Raw genomic sequence first — 23,333 nt, forward strand, 5'->3', positions numbered from 1 at the left:
GTATTTTCTGTTTAAAGTGTATTGCTGGTGCTTAATTGCAGGCTTTGACTATACTTAATTCTCTGGTAGATGATGAAACATGAGAGATTTGTATCACTGTGAAATAAGCTTATCAAAAGTTGTGATAAAGGCTATAATTAACAGTATTTTCAAAAAATACTTATTGCATGTTCTTTTCATTTAGTACAGTATTCTGTTTGTTGACAGTAGAAGACAGACGTCTCAGTCTTCCTCAGTATATTTGTTTTGGATGTTTAAGCGAAGTTCCACGTGGATAAGAATCATTACTTTCTCATCCACACAAGTTCACTGCAACACTAGGTATATTATACATAATTTAGAAGGAAATCAGACTGATTGTTAGAAATAACATCTAGATTTTAAGTAGTCCCCACAGTGATGTGGAAGGCATTTAATAAAGCAAGATAGAAACCTTTGCTGTCATTCTCTGATATGTTTTGAAAACAAAATCACTTTTTTTGTCATTATGAGTAAATACTTCTGTTATCTTGCATCGTGAGGAATTCTACAGCTGAAGGCTCCTCTGTCAAAAAGAGCTTCCTATAGAGGTTTCATCTTCCTGAAGGGAACACTGTTTAAATGGTAGTTTTATGGCTGAGTCACAAGGGAATAAGTGAATGGGAATAAGTAGTATGCAAGTATCTTTTCTGGCACCAGTTTCTCATAATCCAGTGGAATTGTCAAATACATGTTAATTCATTCAGGGAAGCCTGTTGTTGTGTTAGTTATCTTTGGAAGGCATAAAGACCTACTTAGTTACTTGCGTTTTTTAGTTGAAATGTTGTCTGTATTCTGTATAATTACATCACTAGCTGCACAATCTAGTTGCAGTTTGATTTTTCTTTCCAAGCAACTTGTACACAACATTTCAATTATTTTTAATCATTCAGAGAACTTGAAAGAGCTGTGGTTTGTTAAATCTTGATAATGATGATGCATATTTTTAAAGAATCTGATTAAAATCTGAGTTTAAATCATAAAATGATTTTCAGAATTACAAGGAGCCCCTCAAAAAAATGCACTTAAAAATGCAGAATAAGTGCTATAAATTTTTGAGGAAGTTATTCTGCATTTCCTTTATATAACAAAGACTGAATCAAAGGGAGGCATAAAACTAAATCTTAATTTTAAACCAAGATRATAATGAGAAAATAAAGAGAGAAAGAAGAGAGGTGAAAAGTACCAGTCTTCATATTCATACTTCAGACTTAATGTTTTAATTGTTCAATTTCAAATGTTCAAAAAATGAACGATTTGAGTAACTTCCCTAAAATATTACAGAATCAATACAGTAGGTACATTTATTGTATATGTCATTCCTAGCATTCGAAAGCTGCCTTGGATATAAAGGAAGGCTTTTCTCTCATTGTTATAGTTCCAGAAACTTGCACAGATGGTGAGCAAATTATGTACAGTTCTGAATTAAGGCCTTTTTATTCTCTTCTCTGCAGAGTGCATTTTGAATTGAAGGGAGGTCTTTGTTTTTCTTATCTTGGGCACAGCCCTTATAATATTTGGAGTCACAGACCATAAAATCATCCTGCAAGAACAAACTTCATTTGATTTGACTTGTCATTGTTATTAAAATACTAGTTGTTTGAAAATATTTTGCATGGTGTTGTTGCAGGGAGTGTCTGTGATTTGAATTCTTCTCCAGTAAGTTAGCTAGAGATGGCTAACGCAATAATTAAGGTTATTCATCTGGTTTGTTAAACTGGTCTTAGGTATATTCACTGCCAGTGTGGTAGTGTCTCTTTTGCTTCTGGGCTAAAGCACTAAGAGTTTTATTATGATGTTACTGGATTTATTGTTCTTGCAAAAAAGGACTTCTGCCTAAGCTGCTGCCCATTGAAGACTTCCAGGACGATTCCTAATTTTATTAAAAAAAAAAAAAAAAAGTTGTAAGCTGATTGGAGAACAGTTGTACTTAGGTAGGTTGGCTAATACTTAAATGATTAGGGATTAAATAGACTAAAAGAAAGTCGAGCATCTTCCTCATATATGTGAAAATTTTGTTTGAAGGATATGAAAAATAAGGTGGGATGAGAGAGAACAAATTGTATTTTCTCCTAAAGATAGTAGTAGGCGAACATGTTGAGAGATATTCATGTACGTATCATAAATAATTTCTGTAATCTTAAGGAGAAGTACTTTCCATCCCTGCGTTCCTTTACATACCAAAACTTCTATTTAGTTGAAATAGTCCTTTTTTAGGTTACACTGTAGTCTTTCCCCCTCCCCCAAAAAAGAAACCCTCGGTGAATCCAGTCTTTATAGTCACTGCCAAGTGATTTGTTACAGCACCTGAACACACAGTAGCTTCAGATCTGCATTACATTTGGTATTATATAAACATCCAATCTCTGCCCTCGAAGAGTTTGTGGTCAAAGCAGATAATACTGAATTGAAGTGACTGTACTTCTGTTTTACAACTTGGATACCAAAGCACAGAGATTGTGACTTGACTGGTGTCGTGAAGTGCGTGCAAAAACTCCCAATTCAAAGATATGTCTGATTTTCTTTCTTTTTTTTTAAACAAATGTAGACTTTTGAGATGCATTGACAAAAGTGAAATACTTGGTTAAGTTGGGACCAAACTGTCTGTGTGCAGACATAGTAGATGACTCTCTTCTAATGTAAWAAGTCTCCTAAGGATTAAGAGTTGGAAAAGATTATTGCCTAAATGAGTTAGACTACTACTATGTTTGTTTATAGTTTACATATAATTTAGAATTGTAACTTATGGTCAGAAGCTTTAGATATATCTAAGTGCATAAGGGCCATTATGGCAAAACAGCGTTTGAGGAAGCGGAAACCATACAGAAACACGGGAAACTGAGGTTCTGCTCCTTGTCCTCCAAAATGCTGCTTAATTTTGGCAGGTTGTTTCCTTTCATCTGGTTTGTTTGTTGGTCTCCCTCCCCCGACTTAATCTCCATTGGCCATTTAGTAGTACTGTGAGATATCTTGGTTCAGGGCTTGAATGAAGCTTCACACCAGCTTGTGGCCTTTATGCACTGGTGTAATATGAACTGCAATGACCCACTTCTTTGTGAAAGTCTAGCCTTGGGATTTGGGATCAGACAGAAAAATAAAGGAAAAACAGGTACACCTGAAAAATCTTAATCCTTTCAAGTTTTAGCCTGTTTGTACGGATTGTATTTTTTCCCCTCTAATACTGCAGTTAATCTGTATGAAAGAAGTAGACTCCTGTAATTTTGGCAATGAATGCTGTAGTAGCAGGTGTCTTCAAGTTTTTAGGTATTTTRGAAAGGTTATATGATTTTATTTTTGAAATGTGTGGTGACTCCTTAATAGGAAGGGGTAGGCAGAGATTGACAATGTGAAGGAAACAGAACTTTAATTTTGAAGAATGACTTTCAAGGGAGTTTTGAAATCCAGATGCTGCTAGGGTCATGAGAAGCAACCTTGGTCTAACAGTAAGGAAAGAATTGTGCGTATAGACTAGAACTGAATAGAAGCAGAATCACAAAACTAACGGMGAAAACTTCAAGAAGTGTGTGATTCAAATTTTGCAAACTAAAAATCAAACAGAACAAGAAAAGTTAAATACCTCTGGGTCTTAGCTTTCATGAAGTTAGAAACTCTGGGTATGTTGTCGTTACTGTGCTGCTTAGAGGTGATTTAGGCAGAGCTAGGAGAAACAGTWGGCAGACTGGTTATAGATAGCACAGTAAGTGGAGAAAAGGAGACGGCAAGCTATTAACAAGACAACGGGTAAAAGGTTTCTTCTCGGGTAAAAGATTAGGCTTTTAAGTAATTAACATAAGGCACTTCAGTGTGCAAGCTTTCCTACTGAAATATTTCTGGTACTGTTGTGAAATGAAGGAATAAGCTTCTAGTAAGTAGTTCCCGGTGTTTTAGTAGATAATCCATAAGAAGAGGTAAATATGCAAATGAACTTTTACCTTCCAAGCTCTGTCTTTATGGTTTTTAAGAGTTTTTAGTAAGTTCTGCTTGATGAGAAATGGTAGATTTGGCTTATTGCTTAAGATTATTATTTGCTTATAGATGCAGTTATAATTTGCTTGTAGAAGCAAATACTACATTGTCATCAGAACACAGAAGATCACAATTTTGTAGCTGATAACATAATTTACATAAAATGCAATATACTGTTTTTTGTGCTAGATGAACTTTTCTGATGGTTTCCTAATTACTCATTTAATATGTCTGCAAAATTCTGTTAACTTGTGTAAGCTGACCAAAGAGCAGCACTGAATTCTGCAAGGCTGTCTGAGCATCTTCCTGCTGTTGGTTTGTACTTGGCCTGGAAAAAGAGCCCCTGGTACCAACAAAATCTCCGGACTGGCTTTCTCCAGTGCTGTCTTTCCCTGTGCCAAAGCTGTGCTGACGCCCTTTGGGTGTTCCTGGCTTTGTCTGACCAGGAGTGAATTGTTTGGGAGCCCACTACTGGTGTCCTGGGAACAGCTGAGGCACTTGCTCTTTTTCTGATCTGGATTTGAATGTATAGGAACCAGAAATACATTCCAGAAATCTTTCTTTTCTTCTACTCTCCCTTTTGTTTGACCTCGAACAAAGATATGCTATTGACAAGTATGGTTTTTAYCAGGCTTTGTACTGTGGTTTTTTGGATGCCATCACATTTCATACCAAACAGGCTGAACCTCAGCCAAGATAGATACTGATAAGTAGTACTAGGTCCAAGTCTAACCTAGGAGTTTGAAACCTTGGAAAGACTACTGGTTTGGCTCCTCGCCTTTTCAAGACAGCTAATTAGATTTTCTCTGTAGGAAAGGGGAAAGCCCTGTGCTTTCTTCACTTCTGTTGATGGCCCTAACAGTGGCTCAGTTTCAGGCCCGTCAGGCAGCCAAAGAGCCCGGGCAATGCCCCGGCCGCTGCCCCAGGCGGCTGCGCTGCCCGCAGCCCTCCTGCGGCAGCTGGGGCTGCAGCGAGGCGTCTCGCCGACTGCCCCAGCTCGCAAACGGGGGCAGCTAAGTCGGATTTTGTGGGTAAGGGAGCACGGCAAATCATGAATCCTAAGTAGGAGATGACATCTTCCTTCCACTGTGTGCTTCAGTTCAGCCTCTCAGTGCTTTGTGTCCCCTGATAACCTGCTAGACAAACTTTAACCTTATCCTCATTAACAAGTCATAGCACTGGCAAAATTGACTGAAAGCCATTAATATTTAACAATTTATGATTATTTTTTAAATGACCTTATCTCAGTTCAGTTGCTTTTTTAGTCACATCTTGAAATATGAGATATAGATTAAAAACAGTGCAGATAGCATTGTCTGTTTTAAGAAATCATTATTGCTGTTTCATGGAATTTATTGAATAACAGGATTAAATTGTCTTTTTAGTGGGATATTAACTATGCATATGTGCATCCATAAATTGATTTTAATTAGCCATTTAAATAGTTATTACATAGATGTGTTAATTTTTCAACAGGATTTTTTGTTCACCGCATTTAGAAACAAACATCTGATTCAAACACAGTTTCCACTGGTTTGAAGTTGAGTATGTAGGTTTGATGGTATGCATGTTTCTTGAGTTCTTTTTAGAGATTGACATGCAGGTATTTAGATATAGCAAGAAAAAAGTTTCTCACCCTGTATAATTTGAAATATTTTTTTTTAAGCCTGAACAACCTCAATTTTTGTGTAATGGGTATATTTCAACTAGATATTGCTAAGATTTAATAGATAATGTTTTCTTAAAACTTAATGTCACTTCTATTTTTCAATTCAGATAAGTAATTCAATGTATTTTTGGCATCTAAAACATTTTGAAAATTGTGCTACTAGGGACAATTCTACTTGTAAGCCTAATACAGTCCTGATTTAGTTTTTGGTGTGCTTGTCGTTTCTCTTCACCGTTGAGATTTTAATTTGGAAAAAGGTTGCAGAATAGGTACAGCAAATATTTTAAGTACCTAGGTGATCCAAATAGCTTTCAAAATAARATTTCACGCTTCTTTGAGACTGTCTTTTGATTAGGGACAAGTATTCTCTGAGAAATTCATTTAAAACTCTAAATAGTGCATAGGGAGCATCTTTTTTTTTTTCTCTCCTTTTGATTCAGTGTAGTTTTTTTTTCCCCTTCCTTCAGCTTGCTCCTTGCAACATACAAATGTTAAGTTAAATTCATGGGTGAAAGACGCCCCAATACCATCTTTGAAAAATAAAGGAAAACATTTGAAAGATGCATGTGTCTAAGTAGGATGCTGTTGTGTCGTGTTCTCGGGAATCTTCCTTTCTGCTCTCGGTGATGTGCTTGTTGCTTAGCAATTCAAGCCACAGATTGCAGCAGACTGTTGGAATAGCATTGAGTTTTTTCTTTAGTTGTGCAACCATTGTTTTTCCTCATCTTTTCTGCAAAAACTACTTTATCTTCAGTGTTAAGGGCATACGTTTCAGAGAATGCAAAATTAGGGTTCTAAAACTAACTGTAAATTGTATAAATTACTCATTTTCTGTGCTTATTTCCCCTTAATATATTTTGAAACTTTTATTTGTTTGAAATTAAAAGTTGTTTTTATACAAAGACCCTTATGTATTCAGATAGTGGGATTTGATTTTTTAAAGCTTTATATAGAGAAGCTTGAAAATTTTTATTTTTTTGAAGCATGCAAATCTTGCTGTATCTGATCCTATTCCCTTCTGCACATTACATTTATTTGACATGTCTTCCAGTGAGTGAGTGTCTCTGGTTTATTTAGAAGCCTGTTCAGGAGAGCTATGTTGTTTTCCTTATTCTTCTGTGTATGAAGTTTATTGAGACAGGTTGGGGGTAAAGGTTTGGCCGTGCCTTAATGTGTCTGTCAGCAGATGTCTCAACAGCAAGGATTAGATTCCTCTTTTTTTATATTTTGGGTAGATGGTCCTGGGGCTGTGCCTTCGTGCCCGCTTTCCTCCCAAAGGGGTGAAAGGAGAGCAATCTTTATTCTGGGATGTAAAACTAAGTCTTTGCTGGGGAGTACATCAAGTGTTTCGGTAGATGTTTATTGGGAGTGACGCAGGGGTAGCTGACTCTGCAAAGAGGTGGCACTGGAGTTCTTGGCACCTCTGCCTTCCTTTCTTCCTTAAACATTTTTTTCATTTTGTATTCTATATGGCGGAATACACCCATTCCACAATTCCACAGAGGTTTTCCCGTACTTGTAGATGAATGTTTTCAGATCCTCTTAAAAATATTACAATTCTACTGGATGTCCTCCTCTGCAAGAGAAAGAAATGTTTGTTAATAGATCTTCTTTTCAGCACTGATCTTATTTTCAGCACTCTTAGCTCCTTTTCAAGACTAACTGGAGCATTTACTCTTCTGTACAGATGGAAGGACTGAGAAAACACTTAGTGCAATAAGATATTTCGGGAAAATATTTGAGGTTGCACATGCAACAGTGGTTTTGGAAGACTCGTCTCTCTGGATTTCAGAAGTGCTGTAGCCGAATGCTACTCTGCCCTATCCTTCAGCGCCTTACAAGGGACAGGGGGTAGGCTCCGTTCTGAGCACAGGGACCCGCAGCCATCGCCGTGCCAAAAATGGGAATTCCGGGGAGCGCTGGGTTTAAGTCTACAGATAATTAACTATTTGCTTTATTGTACACTTCAGCTTCTCAGGCTGTAGCTGAGGACTGCTTCCAGGGTGGTATGAGTGTACTTTTTTCCATTGAATAAACAAAAGATTTAAGTCTTTGGAATAGTTAGTATGATGTGTCTTGGTAGCAGGCTATGTCAAAGAGGTTTCAGCTCTGAGAAGTTGTTCGTTCAGCTTCCACGGTGCAAATGAGAAGATGCCTCTGTCTCAAAGTAAATCAGGAGCAGGAGTTGCTCTTTATATTTGAGAGAAAATATTTGATGATTTTCTTGGATGATGCTTACTGAGTTTATAGGGGCGGGAGCTTTTGCTTTATTTTTGTTATTACTTGCAAGCTCCAAAAATAATCAAAATGTATTTGCAGATTTGAATTGTTTTCCCAAACAATTTCAAGGGAATTTTTTTAGCTATGTAATAGCATAAAATAATCACTAGTGCTAACGTTTTATRTCTCATCTTTAGAAGTTTGGGGTTTTCTTTCCTGTAAAACCTGCATCTTATTCTGCAGCTTTATTCTAGTGCTGAAGAACTGATGTGAAGCTCTTGAATTTTAAAGGAAAACAGTATAATATAATATAGATGAAAATATGTAGTGTATATATATATATAGTACAGAGTATTATATATATAGCATAATAATATAGAGGATTTTTTCTTTATTCCTCTGATAGTTTTATATGGAAACATTTCTTAGAAGAGATTTTAGTTATTGCTGTTGAAAATAGTTATTTTAGATTAGCATATCTTCAAGTAAGTCTGTAATACGTTACATATTAAATAAAAGGCTTAAATTTTTATATTTACCTGAGCATACATCACAGGTTTGGAAAATTGACTAATGGCAACTAGTTGTGGATGCCTTGACTGAATGCTAAGATTGTTTGGATATATTTTTTTCAATTGTATAACTAAGGTTTTCTTGAATTTTACAGATAATTTTTAGCATCTGAGTTTTGAGTTCTCAACTCTTACTAATGCCGTATTTTGTGTTTAGGCATTATAATTGTATGTGGTGCAATATTCTACTGTTTTTCCATTTTTATCTTTTTCTAATGTAAAAATGTTGGGAGTACAACTCAATGGGACTCACCTGGAACCTCCTGTTGATGAATCAGGACTGCTCCATGCGTCACAGAACATTTCTCTTGCTACTTGCCTTACTAAATGCAACTTTAAAAAAACGCTCCGTTATACTAGAAATAAGTATTTCGATAATTCTTTGGTGCCAAGGGGAGACCGTAGGTCGTGTCTGGGAAGGCAGGCCTTCTCGCGGCGTGGCAGAAGCGCGGAGCCCGTCTTGCAGGCCCCTGCTGCCGTCAGCCCGAGAGCAGAGCTCGTGGTCTGTGGAACGCACCTCGTTAGGCGTAGGAATCCCAGCGCGCCGCGGGAAAAACCCGGCAAAGGGATGTCGTACAGGGCTCTCTGCTTGTTATTAGGGATTACTTTGAAACTGCTAAAGTAGAAGTTGTTAGTGATCGGTGCGGCTGTATCGCCAGGAGCGGGGGCCAGGCCAGGCGGCCGGCGGTTGGGTAGGCGCAYGGACGGTTCCCTGCAGCGGTGGCGGGCCCCGAGCCGTGGCAGTGGCGCTCTTGCACGCCGCCGTGGAGGCAGCGCCGGCCGGCCGCAGAAGCGGGGTGCACGCGGGCTACGCTTTCTAGCTCTCCAAGTAAAATTTACTGGAGGTTAATGTTTGTGACAGTTTGAAAGGTTCCGAATTTGTTCGTCAGGCGGATTCCTTTGCAGCAGGAGTGACTGGAAAACATTTTGGTCCCAGAGTTGTGTGTTGAAAACTTCAACACCGTTGTTGTGCTTTGGCTTTGAAACAACAATATTTTGTTGCGGTTCTTTAGCTGGCTCTGGTTGGAGATTAATTTGTTGTCTTGCTTTACTTGGGAAAAAAAAATCCTAAAGGCTTATGCCACTTCCTGTTGGAAAATAGTAGTAAGTTACAGCCTTAGCATATTAATGCCAATTATAAATATAATAAAATCCTAGCAGAAATTTTTTTGTACGCATGTCCACGCATACATGGTTAGATATCTTTAGCCACTTTGGTAAAATAAATTTTTGCATTGCTGTCAAGGCAAGGAAGCAAAATTTGGCTCAAAAATGTTAAAATTAACAYTCAGTAAAACAAGAGAAGGATGAAATATTTTCAGCCTTGGCTCTCCTTAGRGAGTCTTACTTTGACTCCACATTTTATTTTGCTGGCACAGGTTGCTGTAGTGCTTTCCACCCCCTCACCCTCCCCTTTCTGACTCATGCAGCTTGGGATATCACTCTTCTCCATGTGGTGTATGAGTGTCCAGAGAAGGAAGCTGCCTGTTTTCTTTGGGGACTTTACTGTTACCTCAAAAAAAATCACTTTGGACTTTTCTGTTCTAAGCAAGTATTTGCGAGCGAGGAAGAGAATCGATGAAGGGTTGCTTTTTGCATTTGGCCTGTGCTGCTTCTGCCTTTCAGAAATGCGCTTTAAGAAGCCTGTAGCTAGTTAATAGCCTTGGCATGGAGCTCTTTGCGGTGGAAGCTGGCAGCAGCAATTCCCAATAAGGTCGCGCGTGTTGCGTACGAGCCGGGAGGAATATGGTGGCCCTGGGCAATGGCAGCCTGGCGTGGTGCCACGCTCCTTTCTCTCCTTTTCTTGGAACTGTTCCTTTGAAGCTCTAATTATACGGTGCCAGGAGAATCTGCAGATAGCACAGCAATAACTCCCGCTGTCGTTGCACCAGATTTCAGTTTATTTGGGGTGCAAAACCTGCACACAAACATTAGATGTTATCACAGTAATCYACAAGTGTTGGCTAGTATTCAGGAGGTACAGTATGTTTCATCRTGGCAATTTCTAAACTGCTAACTCTAATTAGACTTAACTGAGTTTTTGAAAAGCATTTATTAACTTAATTCCCTTTGCCTGCTATTTTTAAACTTGCTGCTGTGCAAAGTCTTGCACTTAACCTCCTACACCCTTCTATAGACTATGTACATCAAAATTATTTCGACAGATTAAAAGAAAAAGAGAGAGATTGACCAGTCAAGAACAATTGAGTGGAATTTGCAGGAGGAAGGGACAGGAGAAAGATGATTCTATAGAATGATTTTGAATGTTCTATCACTGAATGTTGTTTTAAAATTTTGCTATTTGACGAATTGCAAAAATAAATCTCTTTTTAGAAGGTGCAGGTCCTGTTCACACTCTAATCCAGAGTTTCAGAGCAAGAAGGAAAGCATATGAGAAGTAAGATGAGCTATGAGATGAGAAGCAAAAGATGAGTCACCTGTGAGAGTGATACTGGTGACATGATGAGTGCTGCAGTGCCGTGGTGGTCAGGGCCAGTGCCTGGTGGAGGGTGGGAGAAGGAGCTGGGCARGCAGCGATAGCTGCCCTTTGCCCAAGCAGTGAACGGTTTGTAGAGGTTGTGAGGTGGGGAGGAATGACACAGACGGAGGGTAGCTTGACAGAAAGAGAAAAAAACAGAAACTTGTTTCTTTTTTATTTGGAGAAATTGCAAGTGGAAATGCAGTAATGGGCTGCCATCAAACAAAGGAACTGCAGTGCTCGCCACGTACGCACGGACTTGCATACAAACCAAAGTACTTAGCCTTTTCTTAGTCGGACTGGCATTTTCAAATGGAGAAAGGAAGGAAGCATGTAGGAATGGAATGGAAATATGGATGAGAAAGAATAGTTATAATTAAGGGGGAAAAGCTGGGCTGATGAATGCTGATGCAGGCGTTAAGCAGAGGGTTGGTGTCCGTTAGTTGGGTACGCAGAACGGGGAAGGAGTGCTGCACAGCTCACGTTTTGAGTGTGAGACAAGGTCTAGACAAGGAGGCATGTTGCAGACCTAAAATTAACCGAGGTTAAAAAGATGACAGTCTTTCTGGGACAGTGATATAAGTCCTCAGAAGCAGGGGGAGGAAGAAACTCAAGTTTCAGAAGTGTTGGAGAGCCAAAATTCAGAGGAGCAGCAAAGCGTCTCCCCTTGTCCTCCAATTCATGTGACAAGCTCTTCTGGTTCCTTCTTACCACCATGTAGTATGTTCCTTATTATTTGGAAAAGCAAATGACTGTGTGTGCGTATGGGGGGGGTTGAATCTGTAACTTTGAAACGTAATGCATTCAGAAGAGTTTGCTAACTTTTCTGACAGGTGACATTGAGAGAGCTCTGTGGCTCTGAGTTCCCTCCTCCTGAGTTTTCCTCCTTTGAGGAGACAAAAAGCTTGGCATATTTAGCTTCGTAAATGCAACGGCCGAGAGGATATGGTGGTTTTCCAAGAATGCATCAGGGAGAACTGTATAAACTGTCGGACAGCGATGGCACAAGATCGAATGGGTGCAAACTGGTACTGGATTAATTTAGCTGGGAACAAAGTTGTGCTGTCTCCGAGGAGCGGGATTCTAGAAGAGCTGTCTGTGAAGGACAGAAATGGCAAGAAACCTAGGGAGTCCAGTTGGTGGAGCTTGGAGCTGTGAAAGGGCTTGTTTGTCAAAGTTGCCCATAGTAGCAGAGACTGCAGGCTCAGGGTGTCATTTCTGGTTCTCTGTTCAAAATGGCTCCCCTGCCCCCCAATGAAACGGGGGGTTTTTTGTTTCRTATTTTTTTGCATTAATTATGACAAATGTTTGAACTGAGAATGAGAAATATTCTCAGAATGTCTTTTCTGATACGTAAATAGCTATATATGTTATGTGAATGATACTGTTAGTTTAGTGCTATGCTTTTCATTCACTGGCTAAGATACCCAAGATTAATACTGAAGTTTTTGACAAACCCAGCTGCCTCRTAACAGCTACACATAGTACTCTTCAGTACAGAAGCACTGCCAAGAAAAATTTCTTGTGGTACTCGAGCTGATTAATTACATCGTTTCAATACCATGAAAGTAAAAGGGGTAATATTAAATTTTATTAAACTTTAAAAGTGTGCTTTCAAAAGTGTATGTAGGTACACACATGCTTGTATAAGCAATAATGTATGTCTCTTCCTGTTTTTAAATTTCTCCAGGTATATGTGGAGTTTGATGACCTTGAATGGGAAAAACGAGAATGGGTTAAAGTTTATGAAGATTTTGCAACCTTCTTGGTGGAGTACCAGCTGGTCTGGGCAAAAAGAAAGGACCCAAGCCAGACTCAGGGATCAAAGATCAAACAAATTCAGTGGCCTGCATTGGTAAGATACCTGAGCGATAGCATGTATTAAACTATTTTATTCTGTTTAATACTGTCCTGCTTAGGAAACTGTCTAGTTTAATGGCTATGATCAYGGGAACTGATGAGCGTGAGGGGAGGAGAGGAAGAAAAGGATTATGAAATACTAATCAAGCATGTTTGTGTTGAAAGGGTGGGAGCAGTGTGTAATAGTCACTCATCTTCATTTTTGAAACAACTTAGAGCACTGCAAAACTAGTCTCTTTGAGTGGTATTGATAAAACTAATATCACTTTCTGTGGCCAAAGCATCTTATAAATATTAACTTACTAGCAGCATGTTGCCTTGCTCTATGGAGGGTTGAATTTAGGGTGAAAAACAAATGCTTAGGTTTGTGGTACTTTCTTTGTGGGGGTTAAGCGTATCTAGAATTTGGGTCARAATTTAGAAAACTGAGCAAAGATGAACCCAGTAAACGACGTAATTGCTTGCCTGGATTATGAAGTGATACTTGTGACTCTCTGTCTCTGGATTGATGCCCAAGCATTTAAGCTGCTGAGATTACAGCAGCTGGGAAGTTGTGCCCATGTTTGACAGGCATTTAGGTAGGTCTGGGRAATACTGAGGATCTGATGAGGTCATCTAACAAGGACTAAGCATGTATTTCTCTTTTCTCCAGTGAAACTAGAGGTACTTTAAAATTCTTCAGAAGATCCATATAGTTGTGAGACTTTATAAAACCTATGGTAYTGGATGTTTTTCCTTTGTAAACAATTGGGGGAGAGATCTCCCAGACAGGAAGATGAAAAGTGAGCTTCAACAAATTTGTCAGAATGATGAAGATGGGGCACTGTTAGATATGTTTCATATTAGTCTTAGTATCTGTAATTTAGTTCCAGGGTTTTTAGAAATTCATTGTTGTAAAAAATTTAGATGACATTTTTTCTTCTTTCTGATTTTAGCTGTCTCTCTGCATTTCATTTAAAATATTCCTTTCATGTTCTTGTTGCTGGGGACCTTGGACTTTCTGAAATGCTATTGCATTGATTGTTTTTCTGGTGTGGTGGTTGGAACCAAGNAAAAAAAAAAAAAAAAAAAAAAAAAAAAAAAAAAGAAGACATAAAGCAGGCTGTTCACGGAAGCTTAGTAATGGACGAAATGCATAGACTGTTTAGGATGGATTTATTCTTCTCTTCAGTTAATATTGATGTTTGACATAGCTTGTAGGTTAAYGCACTTAAGTAAAGCTACCATTCTGGATGCACAAGCAGTTTCATACACTTGCATYGACAGGCAAATTTCTATTTCATATTAGTATGTCTCTAAGCAAGAATTTTCACTTCTAGGGAATCATGTTGCTTGCTCTTTGAAACCACCTATGTCTCCTGTATTGAGATGAATGTTTTCAAATCGATTAGCATGTTAGAATTTATCTATATACTTCGACTATTTTAGATACCTTTAATTTCACCCTCTAGGATATAGAAATCAAATCTTTCCTGGACTTAGGAAGAGTGTATCTCTAGAATGTCTTCTCTTCTGGTCTGGCTGCTAATCCTGTCCCAAAGATAAAAGTATGCCTTTATCTGCTGTTGGGTGAACATGTTTCTGTTACACTTTCTTCTCACTAGAGAAGGTCTGTTCTGGTGGAAATAGAGATGAAGGCAGAATATTTTTTCTATCCTCTTTGTTTTATGGACTTTCTATTCTTGCTTTAATTTTCTTGCTCTTGAGGTTTGAGGAAGGACTAAGGAAGAAGGTTTGCAAAAGATCGCCTCCTGCTTCTATGTTTGTACAAAATAAAATCATATATTCCAAAGTAGGGCTCAAACAGCTTGTTAGGTCACAGTTTCCAGATGGTAGAAGTGACAGGTTTTCAGCTTTTCTACTTGGCCTGCCTACAAGTGTGCTAACAATTGTTCTCTCTGAGTCAAACCCTCTAGTCATCCCTGTTCCAGAAAATCTACATTTGATGGAAAATACAGATAGAGAATATAAACATGTGAGTTAGAGCAGAGTCCTTCTGTAGATACTTCCTGCTCCATATCTTGTCCTCAAGGGGAAGATCACTACACTGAACACACAAGGCCTTGGGGAACAGGGAGGTACTCATACTGGCATAATACTTGGTTCTTTATTTCTAGAGTGTCTGAACAGTCTATAGGGGAGCAAATGACCTCTCTGAAGGGGTCTTTTCTTAGTCAGAACAAAACTTATTAAAGATAAGGAAGCAATGGAAGAGGTGGTGGAAATTTTGATTTTCACAGAGTGAAAAGAGCATCAATCACTTGATATAAATGAGTCCTGCTGGCAGCAACATGCTTCATTGTATCAATGTCTTTCTGATGATGTTGGTTTAGATACTGGTTTCTGATTGTCTTTGCAAGTGTGTGTGAAAGAGATGCAATGTAGTGCTCCTACCCTTTCATATTGTGATCAAATGAGTTTTTGATGGGATATTTTTTCTGGAGAGTGGAGGAGAACTTGGCTGCCTAGTTGACTGGTGTAATTGGAAATTGCACTGTATTTGAAGTGGCTTCTGGAGCTAGGGGCAGAAGAGATTCTTTGTGCAATCTGTAAATGCTCACATAGTGAAGTTTAATGGCTCTGGCTCAAGAATAGCTTTAAAAGAATATAGGCAGCATTAATTAGTGTTCCTGAGTTGAGGCCATGCTCAGCAGTGCTGGGTACTTTACAAGCGTAAAAGAAAAGACTTGCCCCTATTTTAAAAGTTCGCAGGCTATTTAACAGATGCAAGTAAATTCAGATAAACAAGAAAGCATAAAGAAATGGTAATGACAGGAAGTGATATCAGGATATACATGGCCTAGATATTAGGGAGGAGTGTGTTTGCAGGTAGCTATGCTGATGTCAGTGGAAGAGGAAACTTCTCAGCAAAAGGRGTAGCAAAGGGAAAAATGAAAGTATGAGTTCTGGAAACTTAACAAGTGGGTAATGAGAGTGATGTTTTTCCCCATTAAGGGATTAAGAAAAGCTGCCTATAAAAGGTTTTGGAAATTGTAAGCAAGTGCCTTGGTTTGCTTAACAAGGGAGGGTGCAGATAAGATACAAAAGAGRGGAGTGTAATGGTCAAAATGATGGGTTAGGAGAATTATCAGAGCTCTATAAATGAGGCAAACTGACTTTGAATTCCTCAGAAGGCAACTTTGAAGCAGTTGAGATAATAGGTAAGAATTACAGATCTGTGGGTGGGTAAGAACAGTTATGTTTTAGGGGGAATAAATTAATCTTCCAGGACACCACTGAGGAAACCAAAATAGCCTTTTTTTATTATTATTTTTAGCTGCATCAACTTTGTGTGTTCAAGGCATAGAAAGATGTGGACTGAGTATTGATTTTCTAGGGGGGGAGTGAATGGGACATTGTATTGGAAACTTCAGTAATGTGCTGAAATTAAAGTCCACAGATAGAAAAGAAAGAAATTCAATACAGATGTTCTGGGGGCATGCTCTGTCAACCTGGAAAAAAAATAAGAGAAGAGGAGTATGATTGTAATTGAAAATGCAATTAAGAGTAAAGGAATTCAAGATGGATAGATTACAGCAAGTTTATACTTCAAGGAAAGGAAGAGCCAGGACAATGCAAGAGGTTAGAAGGAAAAGATTTAGAGATAAGCGAATGTATTGAGTGGGAAAGCACTTGAGAAACTTCTGCTGTTGCAACAAGAAAGGTGAGAAACTGTTGTAGAACAGGGAAAGAAAGTGTTTTATTTTGGCAGTTCCTTTTGGAAGGAGCTGGCAGTCTTGTGCAGAGTAAAAGCCATAGGGGAGAAGGATTTGACTGAGTCAAATAAGCTGTAAAGTGGGATTGAGGAATGGTCCATTCAGTTGGAAGGGCAGAGCTGGATATCTAGGAAGATTACAGGCACTGATGATAGGTCAGTATTTGTGTGTGTGTTGCTGGATACAGTTTGTTTTGTAAAGCATATAATGCCTATTGTTATACCTATAAATAAAATAGTACTGCCTCTTGAGTTTGCTTGTGTATTCAGTATGAATTCATATATAATAAATCAGAAGAAACCATCCTAATTCTCTGATGGTTTGAATATGGAGGCTGTTCTTCACTAGCTTTACAGTAGTGTTACAGCACTCATCTTACCAAAATAAATTACATTTGCATGATGTCAGCTTTGACCTATGAACTCCATTACTATAAAGTCTTGTGATGACTGTGTATCACTCCCATTTTCAGTGCTGGCTTACAGCAAGAGCTGGTTCTCTTGCACATTTCTGAAGATAATGTATATATATTAAAATTAAAGGTAAGCTTCATAAGGAGATCCTGAATATATTTGGCTCCTAAGGGAAGATGAAGCAACAGAAGCAGTTTGATTGAGGGGGGAAAAAAAAAAGTGCATGTCTGCCTGTCTTATTTTTTCTTGGAATAGTGAAGTCRTTGCTGAACCAGTGACTTAAGAATCTTGGCTGGGGCTCTGTCCAGGACTCTGCAAGAACAGTGCTGTACACAGGTTTAAAACTAGGACAAAGACTGGACCCTCAATAACAATCAGTAAATCTTTTCTACTGCAAAATCTGGAGTTTGTTTACAGTGAATAATGCCACTGAGACCTATGAGACAGGGGTCTTTAGTCTGACCAGCATACTAGTGATGAGTTGGTCTTGGTGATGGAAGGGATTAGGTTTGTTCTGGGTAGTAGTGGATGTATTCGTTCTGGTTAGATGTGAATGAGCTCCTGTGTTCAGGTACTGACTGTGTTAGAGCACTTGCTGATGAAGTATAAAAGTAGAAGGGTTTGTGGGCTTGTCTAGGATTGGCTCTTTCCTGACCTTATGCAGTCTTTTTCCCTTCTTCCCTTGCCCCTATCAGTTGTCAGATCTTTCTGCTTGACCACATTCTGCTTCAGCTAGCTTTGTGGTTTTGAGTTATAAAACAAAGGCATGTAAAGGGCATATTTACTGACATTTGTGTCATAATTAAAGAAAAAAGTTTGCAGTTTGAACAGTGTCCTTCTATGGAGCTTCCAGATAAACTTTAGATGAATCAAATGTGTTCCTTTGGCATGATTACTGAGAGTAGAAGAGGTTCTGTTTGTTCATAACTGCATCTATCGTGATGTRCTTACACTTTTTCAATCCATTTGTTTCCTTTTCTGTCTTGATGGTCTAGTTCTAGCATTTTGGAATAAGTTTCTTTTAGATGTTGGTTTCGTGCATGAGATTCATCTGCCTATGTGTTCAGTTATTTCACTACAGTGTATTCTCCTTCCTTCTAATAACCTCTGCAAATTGAAAAAGGGATATGCATTATTAAATACTGCAATTAAATTCTCAAGAGAAACTGAAAATATTCTAGTAGTTAAAAAAAATCATAGAATAGAATTACTAGGTATATAAGAGAAAAGAAAGAGAAAAGACTCTCTCGAGTCCAAAGCATTGAAGATATTTCAGATTTGAGGGAAAGAAATCTTGCTTCCAGGAAAACGGATCAAAATCTAATGTGTGGGTGGTTTTTCAGCTTCTCTTTTCGCTACATCTGAATTGCAGTGTTTGTACCTTGCTAAATTGGGGTAATGATAAGATGTATACAGTGGAGGAGAAAATACTTGGAAACTGTCAGGTTCTTGGGAAAGATTTAAGGCAGTTTAGAGCTCGGGAGAGAGTAAATATAAGTAGCTGACTCAGCAGAGCAAAGTGACCTGATTTTGGTGCATTGTGAAAGAGTAACATGCAGAAACAGCAGTTGGAGATGGTTCAAAGATTACTTTGCTGGAGAGTGTGTTACTTTAATATTCCCACTGAATGTAAATGTCTCAGGCAGTACCACATCCCGCCTGTGTACTTTGGCACTTACTTTTAAAAACTACTGCTTATTGGAATTCACTGCTCTCCTTATAGCCTTCTAAGCAGAGGCCATACCTTCCTAGGACATGCGCCAGACAGATTTCAATTCATTGCTATTCATCTCCCCCAGTGCTTCACTGTGAAATATGGGTCTTGTCCTGGGCTTTCCACTCTGGAAGAGAGTGATGAAGGGATGACAGCTACTTTAATTTTTTTAACTTGCATTTCTAATCAATGAAGATAATTGTTTTTTAAAGCCAGATTCATTTACAGGAGTACTATTTGCAAACAAGACTGCCAGAATTCGAAATAAAATGGGGTATGTTTCAGACTTTAGTTTTAAAATAACAGTAGCACAAGTCATTTTGATAAATAGGGCCCTGCGAGTTGCTATTCTGGCAGTTCCTCTAGAAAAAGCCTCTTTAGTGTGTAACAGCATCTTGAAGGTCTCAGTATGTCAGATTCTTGCTGGTAAGGCACTTTTCCTTGTTTTCCAAGAATTGCACAAAATAAATAACTAGATACTGTTTAGCATCCTCCAACTGCAACGTTCAGCAGCACTCGCAGTGGAGTGCACTGTTGTCACTTGCACCTGTTCAGAAGATGGATAACAGCAGTGTAATGCCAGTAGTAATTTGTAGGTATTGCGATAAGATATGAATACAAGTTCTTGAGGTTCCATCTTCAGGCTAACCAGTTTGGGTAGCAGTAGCAGGGCAGGCATAGTTGCAGCAAGCTGTGTGCCAGGATAACTGCTTACACATGGGTTTATAACTGGTGCTGAATTTTGTACTGCCATAGTTATATTCCTGTTGATACCAAAATCATCTAGTTCAAAATTAGTGCAAGTGTATCTGAACTGCATTCACACTTTTAGCTTCAGGTAGACCTATTTCACAGCTTCATCAGAAGCAGAGTTGTGCTGGATCTGCTGGAGGTGACAGGGAAATCTTAAAATCTTTGATTTTTTTCATAGTGCTATGATAGACATTTTTCATTTATGCAGAAGAAAGCAAATTACTCTGTAACTTTCTGTATCATCTGAACTTTCTTAATGAAGCAGTATGGTCAGCTAAATTTTGGAGATACAATGGTGATGAGCAGAATGTAGGCCTGTGGGTGCTGTTGATTTTTTCAGCACAGGATCTTGAAAATGCAAATTTCCAAAATGTGAGTCTTTTCACAAGCAACTCAATTTGACCTGCGTTGTCAGTGCCTTTTGTGCATCTCCATCAGTCTGGATGCTCAGAGTCTATTTGTTGATATTCATATAAATTACAACTTAATACATAATAAAAATGTACACCCACACACCCTTTGAGCTGTACCTGCTGGGTGRGTATGGTGAGAGGAGGACGTTAGCGTGGGCCTGTTCTAGGTGAGTGGTTGCTGGACAGTGAGTGAAGCTGTGCCACGAGAGCTCATCCATGAGAAACTGCTCAGGGTTGTTCTTGTGATAGGGAGGGGGAGCTGCTGGGTTTTACACCTGTCAAATTCTCTTGGCAGCTAATTTCTAAAGCCACCCACTGTTAAAATCTCCACTGCTACTTCTGTGCATTAATGGCTTGTCAGCTGTGCAATACTGAAGCACTGCTCTCTTCATGCTGACTTGAATCAGATGGGTTATGGAAGGCATAATTAGGGTTTGGAGTCTCTTGTTCTCATTTCCCAGAATTCCAGTTGCTTCTGCTGGGTTTTGTCAAGAATCCCACGATGTGCTGCTGCATGAAGGCTCAATGTAGCATACTTTCTGAAAAAGTATGTCTACTTTTTGCACATTGTTATTTGGATATGTTTGGCCACGTGGGAGTGGAATCTGATCCACTGCAGCTGAGACACAGAAGCTGAAGTGCAGAGTTAGCTCCATGTGAATGAAGTCAGAACATCACAGTCGGGCCCTTTTGCAAGGCTAGGGTGAAAGTTCTGCATTTTGCAAAGTATCAGGAATTTAAAGGAAATTGTTCTAGAGTACTAAGAAAGCAAATCCTTCACCTTCACCTGAATTTTGGTTATTGGCAGGTAAGCAAGGCAACTGTTTCCTCTAAGGTCTCCTYTTCTGTAGAGTGATTCTGTGAAAGAGCATTTTTGTCACGTTATGATTTTATCTAGCCATATTTTAGCTGCTTCTTTACCTGCCATAGAACAGGTTCCTGTGGAACAGTAACATTCTCTTTGTTTGCGGGGATTTCTCTTAGCACTTTCACTGCTTTTTATAGCAGCAGCAGCAGCAGATCTTGTAACTGGGGTACGTTCCTCCAGAAGCTTGGATAACCAGAGCAAGTGGTGGGGCACAATAGTTACTTTGGCCTTTGTKGTTCTAGATTCAAAAGGAAAATTGATAACATTGGGAGAAAAGCACAGAGGAAGACTTTAATCCTCTGAGCCTTGGGGATGTTACTGTTTGAGATCAGAAGGAAGAAGTTGAAGACTAGTTTCTATACTTTATGGGGTGAATGTGTTACTTGTGCCAGTAAGTGGGTWATCAGGAGGGAAAGGAGATTGTCTCCTTCAGATAATCATGATGCAGCTTGGAAAAAACATCACTGCTGCAGCCCAGAGTCAGGTCTTGGTAATGCCAGGATAGTAGCTTGCAAACTGTTCCTGTTAGCAGACAGGTAAATAACTGCCTTCCAGCTCAATTCCTTATGGTTGTGGTTTGACAGTGAATTTAACCACTCTTCCTTTTCACCAGTGCTGCCACCTCCCTTGTTCCCTACTTGTGCTTAAAAAAAAMCCCTCAATTTCAGCTAGTTCAGCAAGCTCTGTCCCCTAGTATGTACCTACATGCACACACACTGTTCACCACTGTGCAAAAATATACTATGTTTAATAGGTTATACTACGCTCTTATGAACTAAGCAGAGATGAATGAATTGAGAGAATTCTCTAAGTGAGAATGAATTGCTGTTATTTACTGCTGTTACACACTGTACTTGCGTTGATCGTTTTTCTTAAATACTTTGGTTCCATTGTGTCATTCTGTGCTCTCAGGGTTCTGCATTTGAAAAAGGTCTTAAAACAAGAGACCTCAATAATTAACTACCATTTATTTTACCTGCCTTCTTTTGCTGGCAGGTGCTGCAGGTCTTCAGTTACAGTAAAACAGATTAAACCAGATAGTTGTAGCAAGAAGTAGTCGTCTTCATTTCTCCTTTGTCACTGATGTTAAAATGTTCGAAACGGGTTCTGCATGGTGCATTTATCATGAATAGTTCTTTGCTTTTTCATCATATGTGCCAGTTTCTTGTGGAGCACAAAAGTCAAAGTTTCCGCAGCAACCTCATTTACTGTTCACATTCTAGCAAGTATCTAATGATGAACTAGATAACGTTTTTATTTTTGAAATTTATCTTAACTTGTGGAGAGAACTTAGCATAGGGAGTCCAGGAACTGYCTGCCTGTCAGTTACAGGCGTTTAGACTGCATGAGGTAGCTAGCTGAGATAAAGTCTCTACTTTATCTTTCATGTTGTAAAATTTCTGGAGATTTCACTTTTTTTAGAATGTGACTATCATTTTTACTTTCTGAAAACATACTCTTAAGTAGTAAAACCAATGTCTTCTATTCGCAATTTCACTGTCGTAATAGCACTCTTGTAAAGTATTCACCAGATCTGTTCATGTGCTTGTTTATATAGGAGTACATGTTATTTTCTGAATCCCACATTGGAGTATTTATGTCAACATGGATTTCGTCAGTTTTTCTGAAGCCCTTTCAGATTTAGTAGATCTGCATGTRCCATAGCTGGACAGAGCACAGAAAGTGTGTGACTGTCCACAGGGTGTCCGTTTGTCAAGAGGAACAAGATGCTGTTTTCTTCTGGAAGCTTGGAACTCAAATCTTACTTTATTTTGTTAGAACAAAAATACTGAAGTTCCCTGAAACCTGAAGAAGGAAAAATGTTTGTGTCTTTGGAGACTGATTTTCTGATGATATATGATGTGCTTTGTGCTTTTCCCCACAAAGGTTTTCCTATGGGGGATTAAGGATGAAGAATTGCAGCATGGTTAGTCAGTAACCAGGGGCTAATGGGAATTATGAAGGACTGTGACAGGGAAACAAGGAGGAAGGAGGAAGCTTGTGCAAGCACAGGGTTGCTTCTTCTGGTGAGCGGTTTTCTCTCTTTTTTTCTTTTTAATAGAAGAAAAGAATTGCAGAAGAAAATGTTTGTTTTACCTTGGAAGTCAGTTCTGATTGCCTAACATGGTTTCAAAATCCATTTTCTCTACCAGCATGTGGAAGCTGGGGCTGGGAGCATTTGGTTTTACCTCAGTGACAACATTCATCCAGCTGCTGGCCCAACCAGCAAGTCAAGGCAAGGACTAGCAATGGCAAATATACTTCTGATGGCTTCCTAAAAGAAAAGGAAACTTTAAACTGAAAGCTTTTTTGTCTTTTTCACAATGTACGTCTTGTAAGGATGACGGCAGTCTTAAGGGGAGGATGAACAACACTGAAATGGTCTCATTTTTTGAAGCTTGTCAGGTACTGAGAAGCAACCACTCTGTCCTATCTGTGGTTTTATCAGCTTTTACAATAATCTGCTTTTTCTACCTTGAACTGCATGGAGTATCCACATAAATGGAGGAATGACGTACAGTGAAACACTGTTTATGCTCTTTATCATATCTGCTTGCCCTTCCTGTAAAGCATAAGGGCTGCTTCAACAGGAGTATTATTAAGTCTTTATCTTAAATTTCTTTAGTATACATCGCAGGTTTGAGATATATTACTTGGAGTGATATCTTTAA

At 38.8% G+C, this 23,333-nt stretch overlaps 1 protein-coding gene across 1 annotated transcript in view; it reads left to right on the forward strand.

Moving 5' to 3' along the window:
• Positions 1-23,333, forward strand: part of JMJD1C (jumonji domain containing 1C) — a gene marked incomplete at its 5' end in the record, with an annotated part of 164,381 nt that overhangs the window by 40,615 nt on the left and 100,433 nt on the right. The window contains one exon of the mRNA XM_085301604.1: positions 12,615-12,779. Coding sequence (XP_085157730.1) covers positions 12,615-12,779 — 165 coding nt within the window. The remainder of the gene's footprint in view (positions 1-12,614; positions 12,780-23,333) is intronic.

This window comes from Rhea americana, unplaced genomic scaffold (genome assembly GCF_003343005.1).
Source record: "Rhea americana isolate MKP2758 unplaced genomic scaffold, rheAme1 scaffold_179, whole genome shotgun sequence".
In the NCBI taxonomy this organism is placed as follows: Eukaryota; Metazoa; Chordata; class Aves; order Rheiformes; family Rheidae; genus Rhea; species Rhea americana.